Below are 23729 nucleotides of genomic sequence, written 5' to 3'. Positions count from 1 at the left end.
TATCCGACTCCTAGTGACCCCATTGACTGCAGCCTACCAGGCTCCTCTGTCCATGGGGTTCTCCAGGCAAGAGTACTGCAATGGGTTGCCATTTCCTTTTCTGCCGGGAGCCAGCACGGGAGATCCCACCCATGACAAAGGTCATGAGGAAGAGGCCTGACAGGCAAAGGTGAGTCAGGACTTGAGGGATCCCCTGGACCTGCTCGAGCATCTACCCCAAAACCAGAGTCTGCCTGTCCTGCTATTTTTCACCAACTCCTCTGTTACCAACAGGGGACTGTCCCCGACCACCTTTCTCTGAAGAAAATTAACTTAGAGCTCAGTTTATAAGTCTCCTGGGCATGTAATTGGAGTGTTTCAATTCAAACCCCTCTGATAGTTTTCTAATTTGCCTGTCAGGTTTATCCGGACTTTTTCAACTACGCATGTGATTGTTTATAGCCTCCCAACTGGGAGAGGCACAGGAAGCTTAAAATATTCTAGGAATGTAGAGCCTTTCGGAGTTAAAAATCATTAGAATAGAACTGGTTAAGGGTTTCATTGTTGAGTCAATACTTGCTGCCAAGTTTTCATATCTTTTATTTGTTGATATAGTTGGTATATAGAAAAAACAGGGAGTAGCCCTGGCATTAGCAACATTAGATCTTTGAGTTAAGTACTTTCTTTGTTATAACCCACTGCACCTTTGTGCTATAGGAATGTAACTTTATTTAGTATTTTGAGGGTGATGCAGATTAAAGAAAAAACACTTCAAGGGAAAATGAGTTTTTTGGTTGATTAACATTTATCAAGGAAAAAAGCCATAAAATGTTAACAGGCCTCCTGGCCAGAAGATAATGTAAATCACCTGAGACCTTTTGTATATGGAAAGGTATGCAGAAAGAAAGCCTGGTATCAGTAAGGGTCAGGACTGCTGCCCTTGCTTGACTCTGCATCTTCCATTATGTAAAACTTAGGGTATATAAGCTCCTTTTGAAAATAAAGTTACAGGTCTTGCACAAGCTTGGCCTCCCCATGTAGTACCTTCTTTCTCTCTTTATCTTTTTTTTCAGGCTAATTCCCTGGAGCACAGGGGCCCTCTGAGTTCACTTTCCTGCCTGGGCTTCTAAGACCCACTTGAGAAGGTGCCTAAGGTGGGGGCACCTTCCACTATTCGAGAGGGCACCTGCGGCCTACGTGAACAATGTAAGTCTCTTGTCTGAGGCTTTATTGGCTTTCTCTGTAAACCAAGGAATATCAGCCTCTTTTCTCTCCTCTATTCTCTTAACTGCAAATTCTTTCCTTATCTCTCTCTATATCTATATATCTCTCTTGCCTCGCCGTCCACACTTCGGATACCCTGGATCCAACCGGGGCTGGTCCCCAGAACTTTTCCAGGAGATCTTTCCAATCCAGGGATTGATCTGGGTCTCTTTCATTGCAGGCAGATTCTTTATCATCTGAGCCACCAGGGAACCACTTATGAGTAGCAATATATAACAAATAACACTGATCACGATGACAATGGATAAACAGCAACTTGCACTCACTAGTATCCATTATAGATGGGGACCATTCTATAAGAAAGTGCAAAACCTTTCAGGCATTTCATATATCTGACATCTAAATGATGACCCAGTGGGAATAAAATGAAAAAGCTCAAGAAGGAAAAAAATAAAATCCACACTCACCCACCATTTCCTTGCAAATGAGCAAATAGTAGCAAAGGAAAAAATACGATGACTAACACAACAGAGCTCCACAGGCTTTCCATATGAGTATTAGTCTCCAGCACTAAAGATATCAGCTTTCGATGCTGTTGTAGTTTACCCAACAGGTCTATGTCTTTTCCCTCCCCACCTTTCTGAGAGTTCCCTTTGGTGTCTGCTATGGTTAGACTAGAAAGATTACCTTTCTAACACACTTGGGGAGCTTTGAAGAAGACCAAAATGTCAGCTTCACTCAACAGATGCTTATGAAGTACAAACTATGTACAAAACCTGTGGCAGGCACTATAGGGAGATTGGAAGGGACGAGATGCAGCCATTATGTCAAGGAGCTTTCAGCCCATTGTGCTAAGTCGCTTCATTTGTGTCTGACTCTCTGCGATCCCATGAACTGTAGCTCACCAGGTTCCTCGGTCCATGGAGTTTTCCAGGCAAGAACACTTGTGCCACCTGGGAAGCCTTTCAGCTCTTTATATAAGATGGAAAAAAGCTCAAATAGGGTATAAGAGCAGAGCATGGGAAAAGTCATAAAATTAGAGGTTGTACATAAGAGTGGAAGTAACGGAGTTCCAAGGAAGGAGTAGACAGAAACCCTTAGCAATGGAGCACCTGGCTTGGGACAGGCTCATAGAGGCTCTGCAAATGCAGAGCAGGTGCTTTCATTGTGTGTGTGTTTCTCTGCTTTACAGATGAAGAGAAAGGGGCTTGGCTAGGAAGAGTCACATAGATTATTCTTGGCTCCAAGGCTATGTTCCTTTAACCACATCATGTTAGTTCTCAGAAGAGATGACATTGGCTGGGGTGAGAGAAGCATGGGACTAGTTCACAGAAGCGTCATCCCTGGCAGGGATGGCTTGGGAGCTCCAGAGCTGTGCTAGCTGGAGATGGGTGACAGGCACTGTGTTCCTAGTGGTGAGACAAGTATGCTTACGAGCAGATAAACCAGAAAGAACAGAGTGTGTCTGGATCCAGCTTGGCCGAAGTGCAAAATGCAAGGAGGACTATAGCTAGAGCTAAGAGCAGAACACCACGTTGAGGGTAATGCAGATGAGAACAGAGGACAATTGTAGGGAGCGCATGATAAACATAAGTACATTTTAGAACAATCTGGAAACACTGTATGCCCAGAGCCAATGCCAACCCTGTATCACTCTCGTGAGAATTGGGCAAAAGAACCTTTCTGGGAAAACAGAGTCCCAAGGGCAGAAGCCGTGGTAAATGGGTAGCGACCTTGTAAGAATTCAGCCAGGTGGCCCTGTGCAGCACCCGTGTACTATGAAGAAGCTGTAAGACCATAAGGGAGAGCTATAGTGTTTCTTCAAGTTGAAAACCCGCCCACTTGGGCTTCCAAGAACCTGGTTAAAAGCTAGCATGGAAACTGAAATGAGGCTGTGGGAGAGCCACTTGGGACCAACGCCACAATCCATATAAGAACCAAAGGGGCTCAAGAAACTCCTGTTGGTATTCGGTCATCCAGGTGACCTGGCAAGTGCTAAAATTGGTGATTTTATTTTAAAATAAAATTTTAAAAGTCTTTCATACAGAATATTTGCACTCTAAAGCCTATTCGTGTCCCCAGTTGAAAATCACAGGTATAAAAGTGGTTCTCAAATGGGGTGTGGGTCCATTTCCTTAATGGGTTATTTATAAATTGAGATAGAGGAAGAGAGGATATTTCATAATCAAAGTGGGTGATCTGGAGGGAGGGGGTACTGTCATTTGGAGGGGGTACTGTCATTTAGAGGGAGGTGGCAGGGATGCTCTGTGTCTTGAAAACGATCTCATCAACAAGTCCTGTTAGACCGTTAGGCTTCATAAGGAAGAGACCAACTCTGCCTTCTCTAACACTGAGAAAGCAGAAAAGCCTAGCTAGAAAAGAATGAATGAGGATGGCAAAGACAGAGCAAGACCAATTTGGAGGTCATTTCAAAAGCAAAAGTGAAATGTCTAAACGAAGTGGTCACTGGGAAATGGAAACGTTATGCAGAGGTACGGTGCACACATACTGGCCACTGTCTGGGAAAAAGTGAGCAGGCTACGCATAGCTCCAGGGTGTCTCACAAAGGCAGAGAAAAACTCACGTTAACTGGAGGTGTCTAAGCTTGGAGGAGAGGATGGCGCCATTAACATAAACAGCAGAGGTCGAAATAAATTACCTTGGAAATAGACTTTAAGGAGTTATAGAAACCAAGTCGTGGAGAAGGAAATGGCAACCCTTTATATACTGGAGTATAAATGGTATACACCATTTTATACTCCAGTACCCTTGCCTGGAAAATCCCATAGATGGAGGAGTGTGCTAGACTATGCTAGGCAGTCTATGGGGTCACAAAGAGTCGGACATGACTGAGCGACTTCACTTTCACTAAAAAAGAGAAAGAAACCAAGTCGTCAAATTAAGTTGCATAAGAACATCAGTTTTTCCAAGATGACCGAGAACAAGCAAAGGCCACTGTTCTACTAGGGCTTCCCTGGAGGCTGTTCTGCTACTTTGGGGCCATTCTCTACATGGACAAGTGGTCAAATACCATTAAAAAAAAATCTAGCAAGCCTTTATTTCTCCCGTACGTCGCTCAAGAGAATTACCTACTTTAGCAATTCCAGAACCAGTAAGTGCTTTTGTCAAGATCTATGCAGACATCTCCCCCTGGTGGTCACAAGAATCCAAGATGGATATTCACTCGTTTTAACTTGGGCTTTTGACGGCAGGGTTCACTCTGGTGACATCCACCTCTGTATGAGAGTGTTCCTTTCCCTCAGTCCCTTTTGCTTAAGCAAAGGAAGCTGCTTGAAGAGAGTCTGAGCCCTTGATCATCCATAGCTGCTCACGTATAAGTAAAATGAGGGCTTCCCTGGTAGCACAGCTGGTAAAGAATCTGCCTGCACTGTGGGAGACCTGGGTTCGATCCCTGGGTCGGGATGATCCACTGGAGAAGGAAATGGCAACCCACTCCAGTGTTCTTGCCCGGAGAATCCCATGGAAGAAGGAGCCTGGCAGGCTACAGTCCATGGGGTTGCAAAGAGTCAGACACGACTGAGCGACTTCTCTTTCTAATTGGGCTCCTTATTCTGGCCCTTGGACTGCAGGGAGGTCAAAAGGAAATCAGTCCTGGATATTCATTGGAAGGACTGATGCTGAAGCTGAAGCTCCAATCCTCTGGCCATCCGATGCAAAGAACTGACTCATTGGAAAAGATCCTGATGCTGGGAAAGACTGAAGGTGCAAGGAGAAGGGGAAGACAGAGGATGAGATGGTTGGATGGCATCACTGACTCGATGGACATGAGTTTAAGTGAGCTCCGGGAGTTGGTGATGGACAGGGAAGCCTGGCGTGCTGCGGTTCATGGGGTCACAAAGAGTCGGACATGACTGAGTGACTGAACTGACTGATGATTCTGGCCCTTAGTTTTCTCTCTATACCTGCTGTAGTGTTTTTGATTCTATCAATTATACTATCAAGTAGCTTATTTCAGGAACAAGAAATAAAAGACACTAAGTTGAGATCGTTACCCACTGTCACGAGCCACTGGGGTCTCTGGAGTCCTTTGGTTTAACCATCAGAAGAATGAGGTTTGAAGCTCAACTGCCCAACTTTGGGTCCACAAATCCAGATTCAGTTTCCTCACCAGTAAACTAAGAAACTGGTCTGGACGATTATTAAGGCTGCTTCCAACTCTTCCACATTCTGTTATTTTCTAAAGAAGCCCAAGGGAAGGTAGGCATTCAACATTTATTTTACTTAAGCCTATCAATTTTTGCTAATAATATATACAGTAAGAAACTGCCACGGGATGCTCCTTCTTAGACTCTGTTCCTCTAAAAGGAAAACTGGGAAGAAGTATTCAAATATCTGAAGGACTCTTAGAACAAAGTAGACTAGCTTTTAAGAAAATGAGCATGGCAAAAAGAAAAAAAAAAAGTAAGCATGGCTATATGGCTTTCTTCAGGAAGGAATAAATCGTTCATCTGTGAGGTCTGCCAAACACACATCTCTGCATTGAAAGGAAGTTTGGAAAATGTTCCCTTACCGTTCCACATATGTCTCGTCCAGATTGTTAAAGCCTATTGTCGGGCTTCTAAGTTGATTCTGCACAGACACAAGATCGCTGCTCTCCAAGGCCTGGTTGAGTAAAGCTACAGCAGATAGCATTTCCACCGCAATCAAGAGCTCCTCATGGGCCAAGTAGTTCTGTTAGGAAACATATGGTAATATAAGCTCCCCAAATTCACACACCCCATGTATGTGATGGGGGTTCAGAAGGTTCACTTCAAAGAGTACAGAAAAGTCAGAGATTGTGAGAACCCGGGACGAAGAGGGCTGCCTGGTCATCTATTTTTCATTGGCTTTTAAGAACGGGTCAGTGGCTTCTAGACTTTCCTTAGATGCTCGTCTGGGGAACTGAGTTACTTACAACCCTTGGTTATGACTCCATGAACATCTGGACGGCTGCAGCCTCCTCCTGCCTGCAGCTATACTGGCTGCCAACAGGCTGTCTTACCAAATAATTAAGCCACCGGTTGGATAACATCGTTACTGTCTCTAAGTGCAAAACAAGACATTAGTATAACTAATGACTTTAAGTTTGAACTAAGGGTAAGGAAAAGAGGGGAGGGAGAATTTTACCTAAAGATGATACCCTGGAAAAGTAAATCAAAGTCATTAAGCAATATTGATTTTAATTTTTAAAAAGTTAGTTTAAGTCACATTTTTATAAATGGGTAGACATTTTAAACATACTCTAGGGTCTAGATATTTGAAGAAATGTGAGGCAAATCTTAATGAAAAGCAGGTAAGGATTAGGTTTATTTAAAAAATACATCTCAGGTTACAGAAAGCCCCTTTCACCATTCTTTTCCTTTTAACCATTTTATACTGACTTGGCCCAGCTTCAAAAGGGTTATTTCTTCCATCCTATTGAAGGAACATAGAGGAAGCATGAAAATAAATTTTTTAAAACCCTGATATCTATCCTTACATTTAGGATATTGTATATATAATATTTATGCCAAAAGGCACTATAGCTTTCTGGTTCTCCATGGAAATTTCACAGTGAATTAATTTTAGATTAACAAAGCACAATTTTATGTTCCAAAGTAAATGGGAAGAAGGGTTTTTATAGGGAACATGTAAGTTTTATCCAAAGACCTTACATTAACTGTGAGTTTAACATAGAAGGAAGGTATCAAATTACAAGTAAAGAGCAGAATGGAATCATTTGAGATTCACCACAAATACCTAAAGTGGTATACAGCCAAAAAGATGAGGACAAATAAAGAAGAAACGGATGAATGTGCTAGAGTGTATACAGCATTAGGTCTCAGAGTTAGAGAAACGGGGACAATATTAACAAGAGAGCCTATAGGCAGTTTAAAGAAATAACTTATTTTTCTTTTATTACAAAACAGAGTTGAACACTGAGCAACACCAGAGTTAGGAGCACTGGATCTCCATGCAATCCAAAATCTCCATATAACTGTTGTTGTTTAGTCCTAAGTCATGTCCGACTCTTTGTGGCCCCGTGGACTGTAGCCCACCAGGCTCCTCTGCCCCCATGTAAGTTGGTCCTCCATACGCTCACCCTTCTGTATCCTAGTTTCTGCATCCTTGGATTCAGCCAACTGTGTATCATATCGTACTACAGTATTTACTATTGAAAAAAATTCACATACAAGTGGTATGCACCGTTCATACTGCAATAGCTCTTTGTAAAGCACTGTAAGTCTTAACAAGCAAGGATAAGGAAACCAGCCTCACTACCCAAGGCCTTTTGTGACACACACTTTCGTTAATTTTTAATTCATGCAAACATTTACAGAGACTTTGGTTTTTTAAACTATTTTCCTTTTCTGATTGTAAAAAACAGGATAATGCTATACATTTCTATCTCATTTCTTCCATTTAATAGTAGGGTGTGCAGTCTGTTACTAGTTAAACATACGGTTTGTTTCCTTTTTTCAGTACTATAGATAATACTGTGAAACATCCCTGTACATTTGTGAGTTGCCTGTTTATGCTTTATGCTTTCCTCCTCTTGTTTTTTGGGAGAGCACTACTGTTTTTGATTTTAAGATCCAATGTCCTTCCATGTTTCTTCAGAACTTTAATTTTTAAATGATTTTTTACACATAACCTTTCATACTGGAAATTTATTCTATTGTGTGTAGTGAGGTAATGTTTTCTTTCCCAAATGGTTAAATGCTTCTCAGGATTTCATTTCTGTCCCCAGGGCTCTGAAATATTAGCTCTTTCATACATTAAGTTCTCGGCACTGCCTTTAGTATTTTTCACTCTGTTGTGCTGTTCAGGTTAATCCTGTACTAGTACCTAGGCTTTTATTTACTGTATCCTTATATGATATTACCGCTTAATCCCATTAACATAGTTAGAGCAGACACTGAGAAAAATCAATGCTCTTGGTTGCAAATTTCTGGAAATCTAAATCAAAAAAGTTAGATATCTTTAAAAAATTTCAGCCTGTTATTAAATTATACCAAGTTTTTCAAAAATCACACAGAATATAAGAACGACTAGTTCTCAGTGTGCATTTGTGTAGAGCCCTGACTGCATGTCCTAACTATGCTCTCAGATTCTTTAAGCAGATGAAAGGCAGGAGTTAGAGAGGACGGTGGCGTGGAATTGGCACAGGGGAGCCAATGAGACCAGCGACTGGGCCAAGCTGAGGACACTGCTCTCCCACTCGCCTTTCCTCAGCAGCACTCCTCGCTGCGAGGACTCGGAATTAACGTCTCTGTAACCGAGTCTCCTCTGACTTACCATGGCGTTCTGCTTCTGGAGGTTGAAAAGTTCATTCTGATACATCGCAGCCGCAAAGGGGTAGACAATGGGCAGCTGGGCCTCTGGTCTCTGCAGTGCAAGCAGCGTGCTCTCAGGATCACCCTCCCGAATAACAGCGTTGATGTGGTCCACTGCAGCCAGCCCTGCGGTCGGAGTAACACTTCATCAGAACCTGTGCCTTTCCCACTGTGGCCTGACCCCACCAGCCCACACCTCCGAGGGCTAGAGCCTAAGCAGTCATCTTCCATGAACTCTGAAAAGCTGCATTTGGATGGTAAGCAAAGCGCTGCATACGGTAGCTTGTAATTGGAAAATAGTCTAATCCTTGGAGCTAGTCCCTAAAAGAACCTCAGCATTGATAAAGCTGGAGTTATAAGGTCATTCCTGCCTAGCATGACTTCCCTGCAAGATTCTTCCTTTCAGGACCAGCACTGGAACCATTTCTCCCATGAAGTCCTCACAGGGCTTCCGTTCCTGAGAATTTCACACCTGGGGCATTGTTATGGTATTTAGGACTGGGCCATGTGAATCCCACAGGCATTGCTCTTTAATGCTCTTTGTGTGTTAGCTCTGCCTCCCCAAGGAGATTAAAGGTATGTGAAGACCGGAAGCAAGGCTGGCCCTACCGCTCTTTTATCTTCCCTGTGAATGAGCACCACGGGACCCCACAGGAGGCACTCGGACACACTGCTGTTTGATTTAGAGCAATCATTAAGTCTCCAAATAGTCTCCCTCATCTCTTGTGTTTTGTAAAGTGTGGTTTTTTAGGCAAACATAACTTCAGATATGTTTTTTGAAATATTATAACCAAAAGTCATATGAGTATATAATTCTGCATTGAAATGGTGGTCCCCACATGTTAGTACGGTTCCAAGAACTCCAGTGGATGCCTGAAACCATGATAGAACTGAACTCTGCAGGTACTGTCCACTCCCCCCCATATATACACATCTGTGATGAAGTTTAATTTATAAGTTAGGCATAGTAAGAGATCAGCAACAATAACTGCCATTTCCTTCTCCAGGGGGTCTTCCCAACCCAGGGATCGAACCTGGGTCTTCCGGATTGCAGACAGATGCTTTACCATCTGAGTCACTAGAGTGATCCTAATAACATTCTTAGCACTTCCTTATTTTTTACTGGTAGAGTGTACCTCTTAACATCTTAACTATTTCTCCCATCCCATCCATCTCCCCTTCTGGCAAAAATTAGCTTGTTCTCTGTGCCTATGACTGTTTCAGTTTTATTTATTGTTATTTTACAATTTTTCTTGTTTCTTGAAATAGTTGTGTATTGCTATATACTTCTATCTTGGAGCTGCTTTTGCTATGACCCATAAGTTTTGGCAAGTTGGGTTTCCATTTTCATTCATCTCAAGCTATTTTTTGACGTCTTCATTGACGCATTGGCTTTTCACTTAAAGAAGGCACTTAATAGCTTCTCTTTGGCATCTCTGAATTGCTAGCATCACTGCTCTCGGGCTTTGGGGCCATTATTAAGTAAAGCAAGGATGGCATGAACACAAGGACTATAACACCAGACGGTCTGGTGACTGAGATGGCTACTAAGTGACTGAAGGGTGGGGCCTCCTGGACAAAGTGTCGATCCATGTGCCAAGGAGGTGGCGTGAGAGTTCACCGTGCTACTTGGAATAGCACAGAACTGAAAAGACAGGCGATATTCCTGGAAATTTCCATCTCACATTTTCAGACTGCAATTGACAGTAGGGAACTGAAATTTCCATCAAGAAAACTGTGGATAAGTGGGGAGTGGGGGTGGGGGAGAACTACTGTATTGTTTGACCTAAAAAATAAAAAAAGCCCTCATCACAGAGATGCCTTGGTTTACACTACCTGATCCAATCAGAAGCTCTGTGATGTCTCTACGAGTTACAATATTCAAGTTATAAAGACCTGACGTTTAGTGACCACGTGGAGGGTACTTGGAACAGTAAATTCAGAATAGTTTCAAGAAAACAGAAATGGAATTGTGACCAAATGGAAGAATGAGTGGTGGACTCTGCTACCAGGCAACAGAAACTGGACGGAACCAGTGGGGTTTTGCCTTACAGAGAAGGGTTCAGGTTAGTAGAGGCAACACAGACCCAGACATTTCTAGAGTTTTCAAGGATTAGTCTGTCTCCCTAACACATGACTAGACTACAGCTAAGATTATTCTAACCCTTTTTAACAGATGGGAATTTATCTTCTCTACCTATATTCGCACAGAGCCAAGCTCAATAGCTTTTCTACTGAGATACCTCATTCAAGAACAGGAAATACTTACAGCTAAGGCAGTCTTTCATGCCACACCCCAGAAAACTTCCACTTTTAGAATAAGTTAGAATGATACCCTAAGAACCCAAACACTTTTTTCTATTCTTAGAACTAGTGTGATACATGAAAGAATTCCAGAAAAGAAAGTCAGTGTTTGGTTGTCATGTTTGACGCTCTGTTAAGGTTATCCAAGGCCTTTTGGTTGTGTCTCTAATTATCCTGAATAGAACTGTACTTCACCTTTGAAAACTCTATTATATAAGTTTGGAAAAGTGGGTGGTAAAATATTACAGAAAAAATATATCCTTTAAGGGTGGGAGGTGGGAGGGGGATTCAGGATTGGGAGCTTGTATATACCCGTGGTGGATTCATGTCAATGTATGGCAAAACCAATACAGTATTGTAAAGTGAAATAAAGTAAAAAAAAAAAAAAAAAAAAATATATATATATATATATATCCTTTAAAACACTCTTAATGAACGATTTCTTCTAAAAAAAGAAACATAAAGTAAGCTTAACCACTCTTTTACACACTGCATTTAACAGAGTCTCAAGCCCTAATCTTAACAGAATATATGTAATGAATGGAAAGCATGTACCAAACTCCAAGTTAAATGACTGAGGTCCAAACAAACCTGAAGCCTCTGAAAACAGACCTGGTGCTACTATCAGCAAAGCTGTCACTTTCTGCCATTACCATGGGCTGCTACAAATGTAGACACCTTAACAGTTTAATATAACAAGCTCAGTGACTGGGGGAAAGCTTGTCAAGCAGTCACACAGACATATTTTAAAGCAAACCATTGTCTCATTGTCATGTCACTGGCTAAAATATGCTTTGGAGAATTTTTTCAAGACTAATACTAGATATTTCTAGTATTACTATAAATTTTCCAATGGGGAGAGATCAAAACGTTCAGAATAATCACGTTCTATGCATTTAAAGCCATTAAACACTGCAATGTCTTTCATAATTTTAGCTGGTTATGCATTAGTGAAAATCATCTCATGCTTTTTACTTAAAAGTGGAAAAAAAGCATAGTCAATTTGGCATCAAATGTGTGGTCAGGAAATTGTGTCATTCAATCAAGTAATGAAAAATTTATATAAGGTATTATATTTAACATGAAAAAGAAATCTATTCTAGTGGTTATAAACATTTCAAAAATAAAGGATGGCATAGAGCTATGGAACCATTTCCCCACTAAGCTTATGAACCTCAGATGTCTCGCTAGCAATATTAGTTTCTTCCTATAATCCATTTCTGTCAAGCATAATGAAATTCTCAGCTTTCAAATAGAGCAGAAAGAGAAACTTGAAATGGTACTTCATGTATCATCACCAACATGTTCAAAATTTAATAAGAATAAAAATAGGAACACACATCTCAAAATGTCAAGGTGTTCCTTAAAAAAAGTAATCCTAGTGCTCTCAGTTATTTGTAAGTGGAGGTAAATTCTCAAATCCACTCAGTGGTTAACTTCTAGACATATCTATCAATTTTCTCTGGGCCTCCTTGTTTGAAGCCTGTAATATATGTCTCTACCAGCAACTTAGAGTAAAACTCTTGAGTAATACCTATAGACGCGCATTTCCTTGAAGGCGCTAAGAACCATAAAGAACATTCAAGGCTCATCTAGGAGGTTACACTGAGGGTTTAGGACTACTGGAATTAGTGGATACTCCAAGTTTAAACTTGGCAGAAGTTTACATGCCTTGTTAAATGGACTAACTGGTCTTTGAAGTATTCCTTTTCAGGGTATATGTGGGTTATTTAGGTTGACCTTGGGGACATAAATGTCAAAGAGAATTCCTTACTGCCTCAAGTAAAAATAACTTTTATTAGAGAAACAAAAAGACTAATAAAGAGACTACTGTATCTACACTTGCACATGCTTATTTTAATCACTCCAGATTTTTGTTCTTTAGAGTCATATAACTGAACTAGGTGCCAAGGAGAACTGTCCTGTGTGACTCCATGGAGTCTCAGGGCCATGGGATTCAAACCTGCACGATGTGATTTATAGGTCTGCCACATCTTACTCACTTGCACCAAAGCTACACAAGCGGTAGCAGAACCATTCTTACACACTGCAGACTAATAATTCAGAGGTAAAAAAAAAAAAAAAGCAGAGGTGTCGATACAGCTTTACAATCCCAATAAAATGTCATCATATAATCCTGTGCAAGAAATGAACATCGTTAACTCATAATCTTTACTAAAAGAACTTGAAGGTTAGCCCAATAGGGGATAGGTTCAAAAAATGACACACACTGTACCTGTGATGAAACAGGAAGGTACAGTCCACCTAGCTTCAAGATGTTTTGAGATACTTTGCATGCACTGGGGACAAGATGCCCAGAAGAGCTCCATGGAAAACTAGCAGATGATGCACCAGAATCAAGAGCAACACTTTACCTGGATCTGTCATCATATAAGGCACTTTTATAAGGATATATGTTAAGCATTTTGCTGACATTCAGATAAGAAAAATTTGCATCTTATAGAAGTATCCATTTCCTTCATATGATCCATTACTCACTGTTGACTTTATTGATATTGCCTTGGATTTCTGCTTGTGTCAGCAATTCTTCATATGCATCTCTTTCTTCTTCTGAGATACAGTTATTCTGCAAAACAAAGGCTTCATTGATTCTTGAGGTTCAGTGTTTCCAAAGCTTGATATTCAAAAGCAAAATCTTACAGAGTGCTAAAAACCATTTGTTAATAGTCATGTGAACTTGATACAAGCATTTAAGAGTGCCTGCTCTGTGCAGAGCACCAGGGTTAGCTATGCCAGCAAGGGTTACAAAAATGAACAACAGACCCAGTGACTCTCTGTAAAGGCCTAATTGTCTAACATGGAAAACATTAGGTTGGACCACTTGATATTGCCATTTTTTGTAGATCAAAACCAGCTGAATATTGGCCATTTGATTCAGTCTAACAGAAAAATCAAGAACATAAATAACAAATAGAACAAAATATATTCTAGGGAAGAACATGGGTGGAAAGAAAAATTTTTTAAAGAGACAACAACTGAGGAGGGCCTGGAAGAGAGGGCTTCCCTGGCAGCTCAGGTGGTAAAGACTCTGCCTGCAGCGCAAGAGACCTGGGCTTGATGCCTGGGTCAAGAAGATCCCCTGGAGAAGAGAATGGCTACCCACTCTGGTATTATTGCCTGGAGAATCCCATGGACAGAGGAGCCTGGCGGACTACAGTCCATGAGGTCAGATATGACTGAGTGACTGTCATCATCATCATGGAGGAAGAGAGTAATGTTCAAGGCGGAGAAGAGTAGGATGTAGACAACAGGATTTGATCACAACGGTGAGAAAGCTTGGTGTGTCAGGGCTACAGTCAGAGTGCGCGTCCTGGCTTAGCCAGAAAGATGGGGAGGTAGGTTGGGTATGCTGGAACCTTTGGAGGCCAACAGAAGGACCTGTGCTTGACTCAGTAGGCAGCAGGGAATCAGGGGAGGTTTCTGGTGGAATGACATCAGATCTGTAGCTAAAGATCAATTTTGCAACCTGGAACTCGGGAGAGGGGTTGGTTGGAAAATGATAGGAAGCCAGGGAACCCAAGGGGGAAGAGCCCTGAGACAAGGTCAGGAGGGGCAGGGCTGAAGCAGGAGTGGTGGCCCGAGGAGGGGGGCGGACGGAGGTCAGCCCAGCATGAAAAGGCAGCACAGGGCAGCGATGCCCAGGACACAGAGGGCATACAGAGAGTTCTGAAACAGTGTGGGGGTCATTCCAAAGGGAAGTCAGTACAAGGCACGCTTCCGAGAAGGGTAGGGTAGGGATGAGCATCTTTCTGATGGGGTGGGATGAGGGCATCAAGCTGACAGCTTGAGTTCTTCAACAAGTAGATGAGCTCAATGGAGGAAGTACAGAGAGAAGAGTGATTCAACGGCAGACGTTGAGGGCTCTCCACATTTAGGGGGAGGAACAAGCAGAGACATGAAGAGATTCAGAGGACGTCCACAGCAGCAGAGAGGCCCAGAAAGCGTGGGTCGGGGGTGGTGAAGCAGGCAGTGTAAGGCCGGGAGCAGTGTGGGGCAAGTGTGCCCAGTGCCATCCCCTGAGAAAAAGTGAAGATAAAGGGGCTACTTTGGTAACGGAGCTGAAGCTGACATGGTAAGACTTTAAGGAGGGGAAAACTGGTGAGGAAGTGGAATCAGAGTGCAAAGTTTTCCGTAAGACAGGAAGCGGGAAATATAAAGTGAGGGTCAGGAGCTGACTTTCCAAGGAGGGAAATCACTTCTTCAAATAGGAGGGGAAACTATGGGGAGAATACAAGGAAAGTGAATTCAAAAGCGTCTTCTCTAACCTCACCACACCCAATGATTGGCCTCTAGTAATAAATCTGAAGGTGAGTCATCTAACACAAGGTGATATTCAACGAGGGAAGATCTTTAACTGCTCCTTCTACACTTTCTTGATAAGTTCTCAACATGATCTTTCATCCTTACTACCTGTAATACTCATCAAAAAAGAAAACCTAATTTCCTTACAGAGGGCATGGTCTTCTTTCACCTTTATACTTCACCCAAAGCAATAGCCTGTGGCTAGAGAGACCGCAGCCAGTGGATTTAAGAACATCCATCATAACACTAAAGCTTTTTCAAACTAGCAATGCATAACCATGCCTATTACTGTATTGACCACTCAGAATCTAACTGAATACCTTCAGCCTTGCATTTTCTTCTTTTCTTTTCTTGGCATCCCAGAGTTCCTTCTGATATTCCTGTGCGAGATCGTCATCCACTAAAGTCAGAACTGCATTTGGGTTTCTTAGTGTTACAATGGTCTGCTCAGCGACTCCTTTTTCAATAGCTTCATTAATGGCTATAACTGCAGCATGCACTGCAAAGTAAAAAGAAAAAAAGAACTTTATCAGCAAAAGACAACATGGACAGCTGTACTGACTGTGCATAGCTTAAGCAGCTTCACTTTCTTCCGTGGGGTCCAGTCAAGAATTCAAACAATAGAACCTCAGACACATCACAGCACATCCCTGCGACAACCTCCCCACCTGCGCATTTATCTCAGGTCCTCAGCATCTGTTACCTGATTCCTATTCATTTATTCAACTTGCCCTGAATGTGAATCAAACGCTATGGCAACCACTGGGAGTTTGCAGGGTGACAGATACAGAAAGTATCATGTTATCTTCAAGAGACGACTGCAATTTAACTTGCAGCATGGAAAGATTCCCAGCAGGGAGTACCCTGCCTCTGAAACCTAAGGACAAAGCAAGCAGAGAAACGTTTGGGAGAGTAAAGATATTTCTGGAACTTCTTAAATTGCATTGTACAAGCAGATGTCTAGAGTCCAAGGTCAATTATTTTGTTATATTGTGATATATACCTATAATATATATTATAAAAAAATTTAGGGTGCTTATAATATCTTCTAAATATTCTATTTCTTACAACCAAAATCAAGAATAGGTAAGTCTCATGCCATTGGCAAGTTTGAATCTTAAGTATACTCACATGCAGCTTCATCCACAGACAGTTCATTAGCCAGAATACCACCTATTTTGCTGAAAGATGGCATTTGTATTCCATATTTCTCAAGCTCCTTTCTCATATTACTGATTTCTTCCTCTGAAAAAGAACCACCACCAAAAAAATCAGTGAAGGCCACAGAGATGGAGGCAGGAATGAGTGTATTTGTGTTAAGAAATGTGTTCATCAAGAACATGGGGTCAGTTCTAAAGAAGAACCTTAGAAAGAAGCCAGCCTCCGTTTCTCACTTCACAAAGGTGAGGGAACAGAAACTTGGCAGAGTCTAAAAACAATAAACAAGTTTTCTCCTCTGATCAATACAAAGGAAAAAAAGGAATCAATATCAAAATGAAAGGAAAATATCACTACATTTTCTTCATAACCACACTCTAAAAGATTATCAAGATAAAGAATAGTACCTGTGAAGTCTACTTTGCCCAACAAATCCTGGATCTGGGGTGCAATTCCCAGTTTGAACAGATATAAACTGAAAGAGAAACCATAAAACCATCAGAAACTTCATCATCATAAATCTTAGAGCTAGAAACTACATACATCTTAAGGGTCTTTTTATTTGAGAAACACCTAAGCGATCATCTTAACTAATCCATGCAAGGTGACACAGTCCCTACTGGGACCAGGACTAGGGTCCCAGTCACTGTCTGGAAAGCTGGTCTTCTGAGCTACACAGCACGCTCACAGGCAAACTAACCTAATCATCCAATTACAGGGAGGCTAAGGGACACAGCACAAACCAGCAAGTAACAAACGCAGTAAACATTTCTTTGGATATTACATGACTTTATTTTGCTTAAAGTATAGCTGAAATTATATGTTCCTTTCCATACCTATATATGCCTCCAAGTACTATATACCCCCTTGAAGAACTATTTGTTTTATACATTCTGAACCAATAAATGGAGCAGCAAGACTGCTGGTATATGGAAAGACGTTAAAGACAAATCACGATGTGGGTATATTACTATGACGTGGATATATTTTTAAAAGTGGAAAATGCAGAGAAAAGTGTACATATTTTTAAAAAGTTCAATAGGAAGCAATGATGGTCACAACTAACCTGCCTGTAATCTGACAAAAGAAGCTAGAGTCTGACATCTAAATTCTACCAAAGAAGATGAAAATATTTAGTTATGTGACTTCTCACCTCATAAGCATTGAGCTATAGTTTCTGAACTACATGTATTTTAACCTTCCTAGCCCCCAAGATCAACTCTACAACCCAACTAAAAATTCTGTATTCACTTAATATCAGTTCTGATCGACTTATAACTTAGGAAATTTTAATTAGACGTTAGAATTACAAATACCATATCCGGGAAAATGAACTGAGAATGATTTTGACGGTTTGAAGTATTTCAAGACTCATTTCAAATGTTGATATGAGACAGATCTGAGTAGTTTATAAACACAAAATTTCATTAAAAGAGTTCAAGAGCAAGCCTTCTTAATGGAATGAAAACTCTTAAAATGCATGATTAATCAGTGTAAGCAGTATGCATTGAAATTAAATTTTTCGATCTTTGTAAGAAATAATCACTTAGAAAAGCAATATGTGATCAAAGTTAAAAATTACTGATCCATGGTTTCAAAAGAATACACAGAAAATCATCATTCAGAGTTAAACAGTAAATGCTGCTGCTGCCGCTAACTCGCTTCAGTCGTGTCTGACTCTGTGCGACCCCATAGATGGCAGCCCACCAGGCTCCCCTGTCCCTGGGATTCTCCAGGCAAGAACACTGGAGTGGGTTGCCATTTCCTTCTCCAATGCATGAAAGTGAAAAGTGAAAATGAAGTCGCTCAGTCCTGTCCGACTGTTAGCGACCCCATGGACTGCAGCCTACCAGGCTCCTCCATCCATGGGATTTTCCAGGCAAGAGTACTGGAGTGGGTTGCCATTGCCTTCTCCGAAACAGTAAATACTTTGATATAAATCATTTTAATATTGTTTCTGGAAATATCTATTCCATAAGTTCACATGAAAGAAGTGAAAGCGTTAATCACTTGGTCGTGTCCGACTCTTTGTGACCCCATAGACTGTAGCCCACCAGGTTCCTCTGTCCATGGGATTCTCCAGGCAAGAGTACTGGAGTGGGTTGCCATTGCCTTCTCCGAAACAGTAAATACTTTGATATAAATCATTTTAATATTGTTTCTGGAAATATCTATTCCATAAATTCACATGAAAGAAGTGAAAGCATTAATCACTTAGTCGTGTCCGACTCTTTGTGACCCCATAGACTGTAGCCCACCAGGTTCCTCTGTCCATGGGATTCTCCAGGCAAGAATACTGGAGTGGGGAGCCATTCCCTTTTCCAGAGGATCCTTCCCACCCAGAAATCAAGCCTGGGTCTCCCACATTGCAGGCAGATTCTTTACCATCAGAGCCACCAAACAGTATTCTATAATATGAATGTACTATATTTTGCTTAACTGATTGCTGAGCACTTAGATGATCATTAATTATCCATTATGATAAATAATGTTGCAGTGAATCTACTTATATAGGCACATCAGTCCATGGCATCATAAAGGGTCAGACACTACTGAGCAACTGAACTGAACTTGTGCATATATCTTATCCATCACATAAATTCCTGCAAAGAAAATTATCAAATTGAAAGGATATATACACAAAATTTTTAATATATATTATCAAGCTGTGTTCTTAAAAAGAGATTATACGCATTTATTCTCTGTGAGCAAAGAGTTAATGAAACTCCTCTCCCTTCTGCAATAGAATATGACCTCCTTCAGTTCACTTTCAACCTCTGTTCCCCCAGGCACCCAATAATGTATACGGACAAGCAAGTTACTAAGCACCATTGCTTAGGGGAAAAATAACCGTTGATTGGCAAACTGCGTCTTGACTAGAAGGAATCATAAATACCTATAGGCTACATGCAGTTTAGGTGTTCCTGAGTTCAGTGACTCTTGTAACTGACACACTTCTTGCAGGAAACTGGGAAGCCATGCTATGGAGCTGCTAGAACAGATATGGCTCCCGGGGACTGAGGTGCTCAGCCAGGGAGCCTTCAGTAACTACCACTCTTAGTTTCATTCATAACGTCACACCCAAGGTATCACCCAGGGCACCAAAGAGAACAGGGTCTAAATGGCTGTGTGGACCACTGCGTGGAGTGGTGAGAAGCCCCCACTGCAGAGCACACGCTTGATGCTGTCCTGCTGGCAGGCTGTATTTGCTTCTGAGCATCTGCTAATCAACATGGTTACAGCACATGGTCCTGAACTTGAATGTTTAACTGAACTAAGACCCAGGTGGTGGGCATGGCCCCACTCCACCATCAATCCATGAAAATGCCATTTTCTTTGTCTCTTTAAGAGCAGAGGATTCTGTCCATGAAAACCTCACCAATCTGATAGCCAAAAATGTCATTAAAGTTTACATTTCCTTTTTTTTCATTGTGAGGGTAGCATTTTTCATACACATATTGGCCATTTCAATTTCTTCCAGGAAATGCATATTAATGAACTTTTGAATTTTAAAGGTTGTTTTCTGGGGGGATTTATCTTTCTCTGTTTTTTTTCCCCCTCTTTTCCCCCAAAACAACAACCAAAGAACAAATGACACTTTAAACATATGGTAATTTTACTACTAAATTCCAATATTTGTATCTTATTCACAAGAGGAAAACGTATTAGACCCTGAACATTGTTCAATGTAAAATAGACATTGCTAAGTCACTTCAGTCGTGTCCGACTCTGTGCGACCCCATAGATGGCAGCCCACCAGGCTCCCCCATCCCTGGGATTCTCCAGGCAAGAACACTGGAGTGGGTTTCCATTTCCTTCTCCAATGCATGAAAGTGAAAAGTCAAAATGAAGTCGCTCAGTCGTGTCCGACTCTTAGCGACCCCATGGACTGCAGCCTACCAGGCTCCTCCATCCATGGGATTTTCCAGGCAAGAGTACTGGAGTGGGGTGCCATTGCCTTCTCCGAAAATAGACATTATGTATTCATAATTCAAAGCTAGAAAGACAGGCTACATTTCTTAGTTTAAATTCTAGGTCTTTAGAGATTATCAGGGATATAACAAGTCATTATAATTAAAACTAGGATGCTGACATTTCCAAAACCATTAATATTTTATGAACCAACTCTCAATTTATTACACAAGAAAAAATATTCCAGGTAAAAGGGACCTCATGTCACTTGGACCAAATAAAATGTCAACCTAGTCACACACTTCTGACTGGAACAGAAACAATAAAATCCAATAGAATTAAACAGCCAGGGATGTAGTTAGAAAAGAATTCTAGGAAAGTAAAATCCAGCCATACTTGAAAAAATAAAAATAGATCCATAAATGATCAAAAAAATACCACTGTGTGAATTCTTTCATGGTTCCTGATTTGCAGTTTTATCCCCGTTTACAACTAAATTAAAAAATACACCTGAACAAGTTGACCAAAAAAAAAAGTATAAAAGTAATTCAATGGGGAAAACTTTGAAAATGTGATAGTAAAATTTAACTAGGAGTCTCCCATAAAATATCTTCTAATAAATTTTATACATAAAATAATTTCATATTTAATGTGTATATTTATGTATATTATGATAATATTCTGTTAGTTTTAACATACTTGAAATTTATATTCTTGCATCAAAGGCTAAGCTAATGAATATCAGTTATCCTTAATATATTTCCACTTCTATCTGCCCTCCTATGTAATGTTGAGCTAATCTGGAATTTTAGATGCATTTAAAAATTTTCAGATTATGCAATCAAAGTTTAGGTAAATAAATTTTATTAGTTTACTTTCTAATTTAATCTGTACCCAGTTTTCTTCTTTCTCAGTTTTATCTTTGGTTTTGCCATTTATAAGCATATTTACTAAGTAGACAAAATGAATTACTCACAAGTGCACATATTTTACTATTTTCATTTGTTCCTTGGGTGTTGGTTCTGTTTTTTGAATGTAATTCCTCTTTCAGAGCTGTGAAGTGAAGTGAAGTTGCTCAGTCATGTCTGACTCTTTGCGAACCCATGGACTGCAGCCTATCAGGCTCCTCCGTCCATGGGATTTTCCAGGCAAGAGTGCTGGAGTGGGGTGCCATTTCCTTCTCCAGGGGACTTTCCCGACCCAGGAATCGAATCCGGGTCTCCTGCACTGCAGGCAGATGCTTTACCGTGGGAGCCATCAGGGAAGCTGTAGTTTCCTTCAAATGTCTGGCATTTCCTGATTTGGGGCTCATCTTGAGGTTTGAGACTTGCAACTGTTTGTCACTGTTGGCTGCAGGTCTCCATGCCTCAGGCTTCCCTGGTAGCACTGTTGGTAAAGAAACTGCCTACAATGCAGGAGACCTGAGTTCGATTCCTGGGTCGGGAAGATCCCTTGCAGGAAGAAATGACAACCCACTCCAGTATTCTTGCCTGGAGAATCCCATGGTCAGAGGAGCCTGGCGGGCTACAGTCCATGGGGCCACAAGAGTCGGACAGGACTTAGCGACTAAACCACAAGCATCCCGTGACAGAAGCCAGCCTTAGGGAGACGGTAGAGGAACAAGGAGGCTGATGCCCAGAGGGTGCTCACTGTCTTATCCTCTTAGACTGGGGTTCCCTGTGTCTTCTCGGGTACTGGTGTGCTACCCTGCCATCAGCATCTTCACTTGTTGCCTTGGGGAAGGAATAGTAGGTTCAGCAGGTCTAACTAATCCAAATTATGCTGGCTTAGGGCTCTCCTCTTCCCATCTCTGCTCAGACCAAAGCCCCACAGCAGCTCCCAGCTTTGTGCACAACTCAGTGGTCTCTGGGCTGTGACCCTGTTTTGTTTCTCAGTTAATCCAATCTATCTGTTTGCCTTCTGTCATGAGTTACTTAATTTTCCAGTCAATGGATAGCACTCTTTCTTACTACAGATGATTAAAACAACTTAAAACAAACAAACAGGTTCCCCTGGTGGTAAAGAATCAGCCTGCAGTGCAGGAGACACGGGTTTGATTCCTGAGCCATTAAGACCCCACGTGCTGTAGAGGAACTGAGCCCATGCGCCACAACTGCTGAGCCTGTGCCCTGGAGCCCGGGAGGCACAACTGCTGAGCCCACGTGCTGCAGCTCCTGCAGCCCCCCGGCTCTAGAATCTGTGCTCTGCAGCCAGAGAGGCCACTGCAGGGAGAAGCCTGTGAGCCACAGCCAGAGAGGAGCCCACCGCAGCTAGAGAGAAAGCTGCTGCTGCTGCTGCTAAGTCGCTTCAGTCGTGTCCGACTCTGTGCGACTCCACAGACGGCAGCCCACCAGGCTCCTCCGTCCCTGGGATTCTCCAGGCAAGAACACTGGAGTGGGCTGTGCAGCAACAAAGACCCAGCACAGCCAAAAGCAAATGATAACACTGTATATTAAAGAAACCCCTCCTACTTTAATCATGGCACGCCAGCTTTGTAAGGAGACTAAGACACCTGTGACCGAGGAGCTTGACACAGTCGTTTTCACCGTATCTCCTTTCTGGAGATATCTGGCCATTCATTTAACTACTCTCAACTGTTTGTCCCTATAAGGTACTCAGGCTTCCACAAAACAGAGGTTTGTTGGTTATATGTTGGCTAAATTAATTACACTTAACAAAAGTGTTCATTAAAGAGACTGGAAGACTTTCTGATTATACTTTTTACTTCTCTGTTTATGCTGTATAACATGAATCTCACAAGCAAACATCCCAGTTTAACTAAAAGTTACCACAAGATGGTGCTGAGAAGTCAGGTACCTTTTGGATAGAAAAGTCAGATTTATCTCAAATCTGATTTTGGTGTGCCAGTCAGGATCAGGTAGAAATCTCATTTGCATTTACATACTTTCACCAAAAGTATGTATTTTTTAATGTGAAGGTATATTTTTATTTGGTTTCAATTTTCAGCATTTATTTTATCTTTGAGGTTGAAGTTTAAACTATTAGTTTTGAAAAGATAACTTTTCACAGTGTGGGAGTTTATATATTAAATCTCTGTGTGGGAGGTATGTCCAAGCAGATTAGTCAAAGGGGCAAATGTTTACTAGGAAAAGTACTTATTTTGGATTCCCAGACTGAAAAGAATCAACATCAGTGGCCCATTCCCTTCAAAGCATTTTGATTCAAATGAGGGCATTACCTGAAGCATATAGGAAATCTAGTCTTAGTGTTTAAAAAACAAAAGTCTGTCCAATCACCAATTTCTTGGAGCTCTTCAAAGCTGAATTTATTAAGCACCTTTAGTGCTAACAACCAACACAAAGAGACAAGAGCATTCCAAAGGAAGCTGAAGAGCTAATGTCACTTTCCACATATAAGAAAGCACTTGGCATGAAACAGCTAGAATTTCATCACATCAAAAGCTATAGTACATTTGTGTTGCTAAGAAAAGGCCAGTAATAGAGAAGTTGTCCTATGATAGCAAAAGCCTCATTGGCCCATGCGCTCCTATTT

At 41.4% G+C, this 23729-nt stretch overlaps 1 protein-coding gene across 1 annotated transcript in view; it reads right to left on the bottom strand.

Moving 5' to 3' along the window:
- Positions 1-23729, bottom strand: part of IQGAP2 (IQ motif containing GTPase activating protein 2) — a 258660-nt gene that overhangs the window by 102586 nt on the left and 132345 nt on the right. Inside the window, exons 5-10 of the mRNA XM_052646137.1 lie at positions 16712-16779; positions 16278-16391; positions 15467-15645; positions 13323-13410; positions 8482-8645; positions 5735-5895 (exon numbers count right to left, since the gene is read on the bottom strand). Of these exons, the coding sequence (XP_052502097.1) occupies positions 5735-5895; positions 8482-8645; positions 13323-13410; positions 15467-15645; positions 16278-16391; positions 16712-16779 (774 nt within the window). The remainder of the gene's footprint in view (positions 1-5734; positions 5896-8481; positions 8646-13322; positions 13411-15466; positions 15646-16277; positions 16392-16711; positions 16780-23729) is intronic.

The sequence above is a fragment of the Budorcas taxicolor genome, chromosome 10 (genome assembly GCF_023091745.1).
Source record: "Budorcas taxicolor isolate Tak-1 chromosome 10, Takin1.1, whole genome shotgun sequence".
In the NCBI taxonomy this organism is placed as follows: domain Eukaryota; kingdom Metazoa; phylum Chordata; class Mammalia; order Artiodactyla; family Bovidae; genus Budorcas; species Budorcas taxicolor.
Note: the sequence above shows the minus strand (reverse complement) of the source record. Positions and strands in the feature narration are given on the sequence as shown.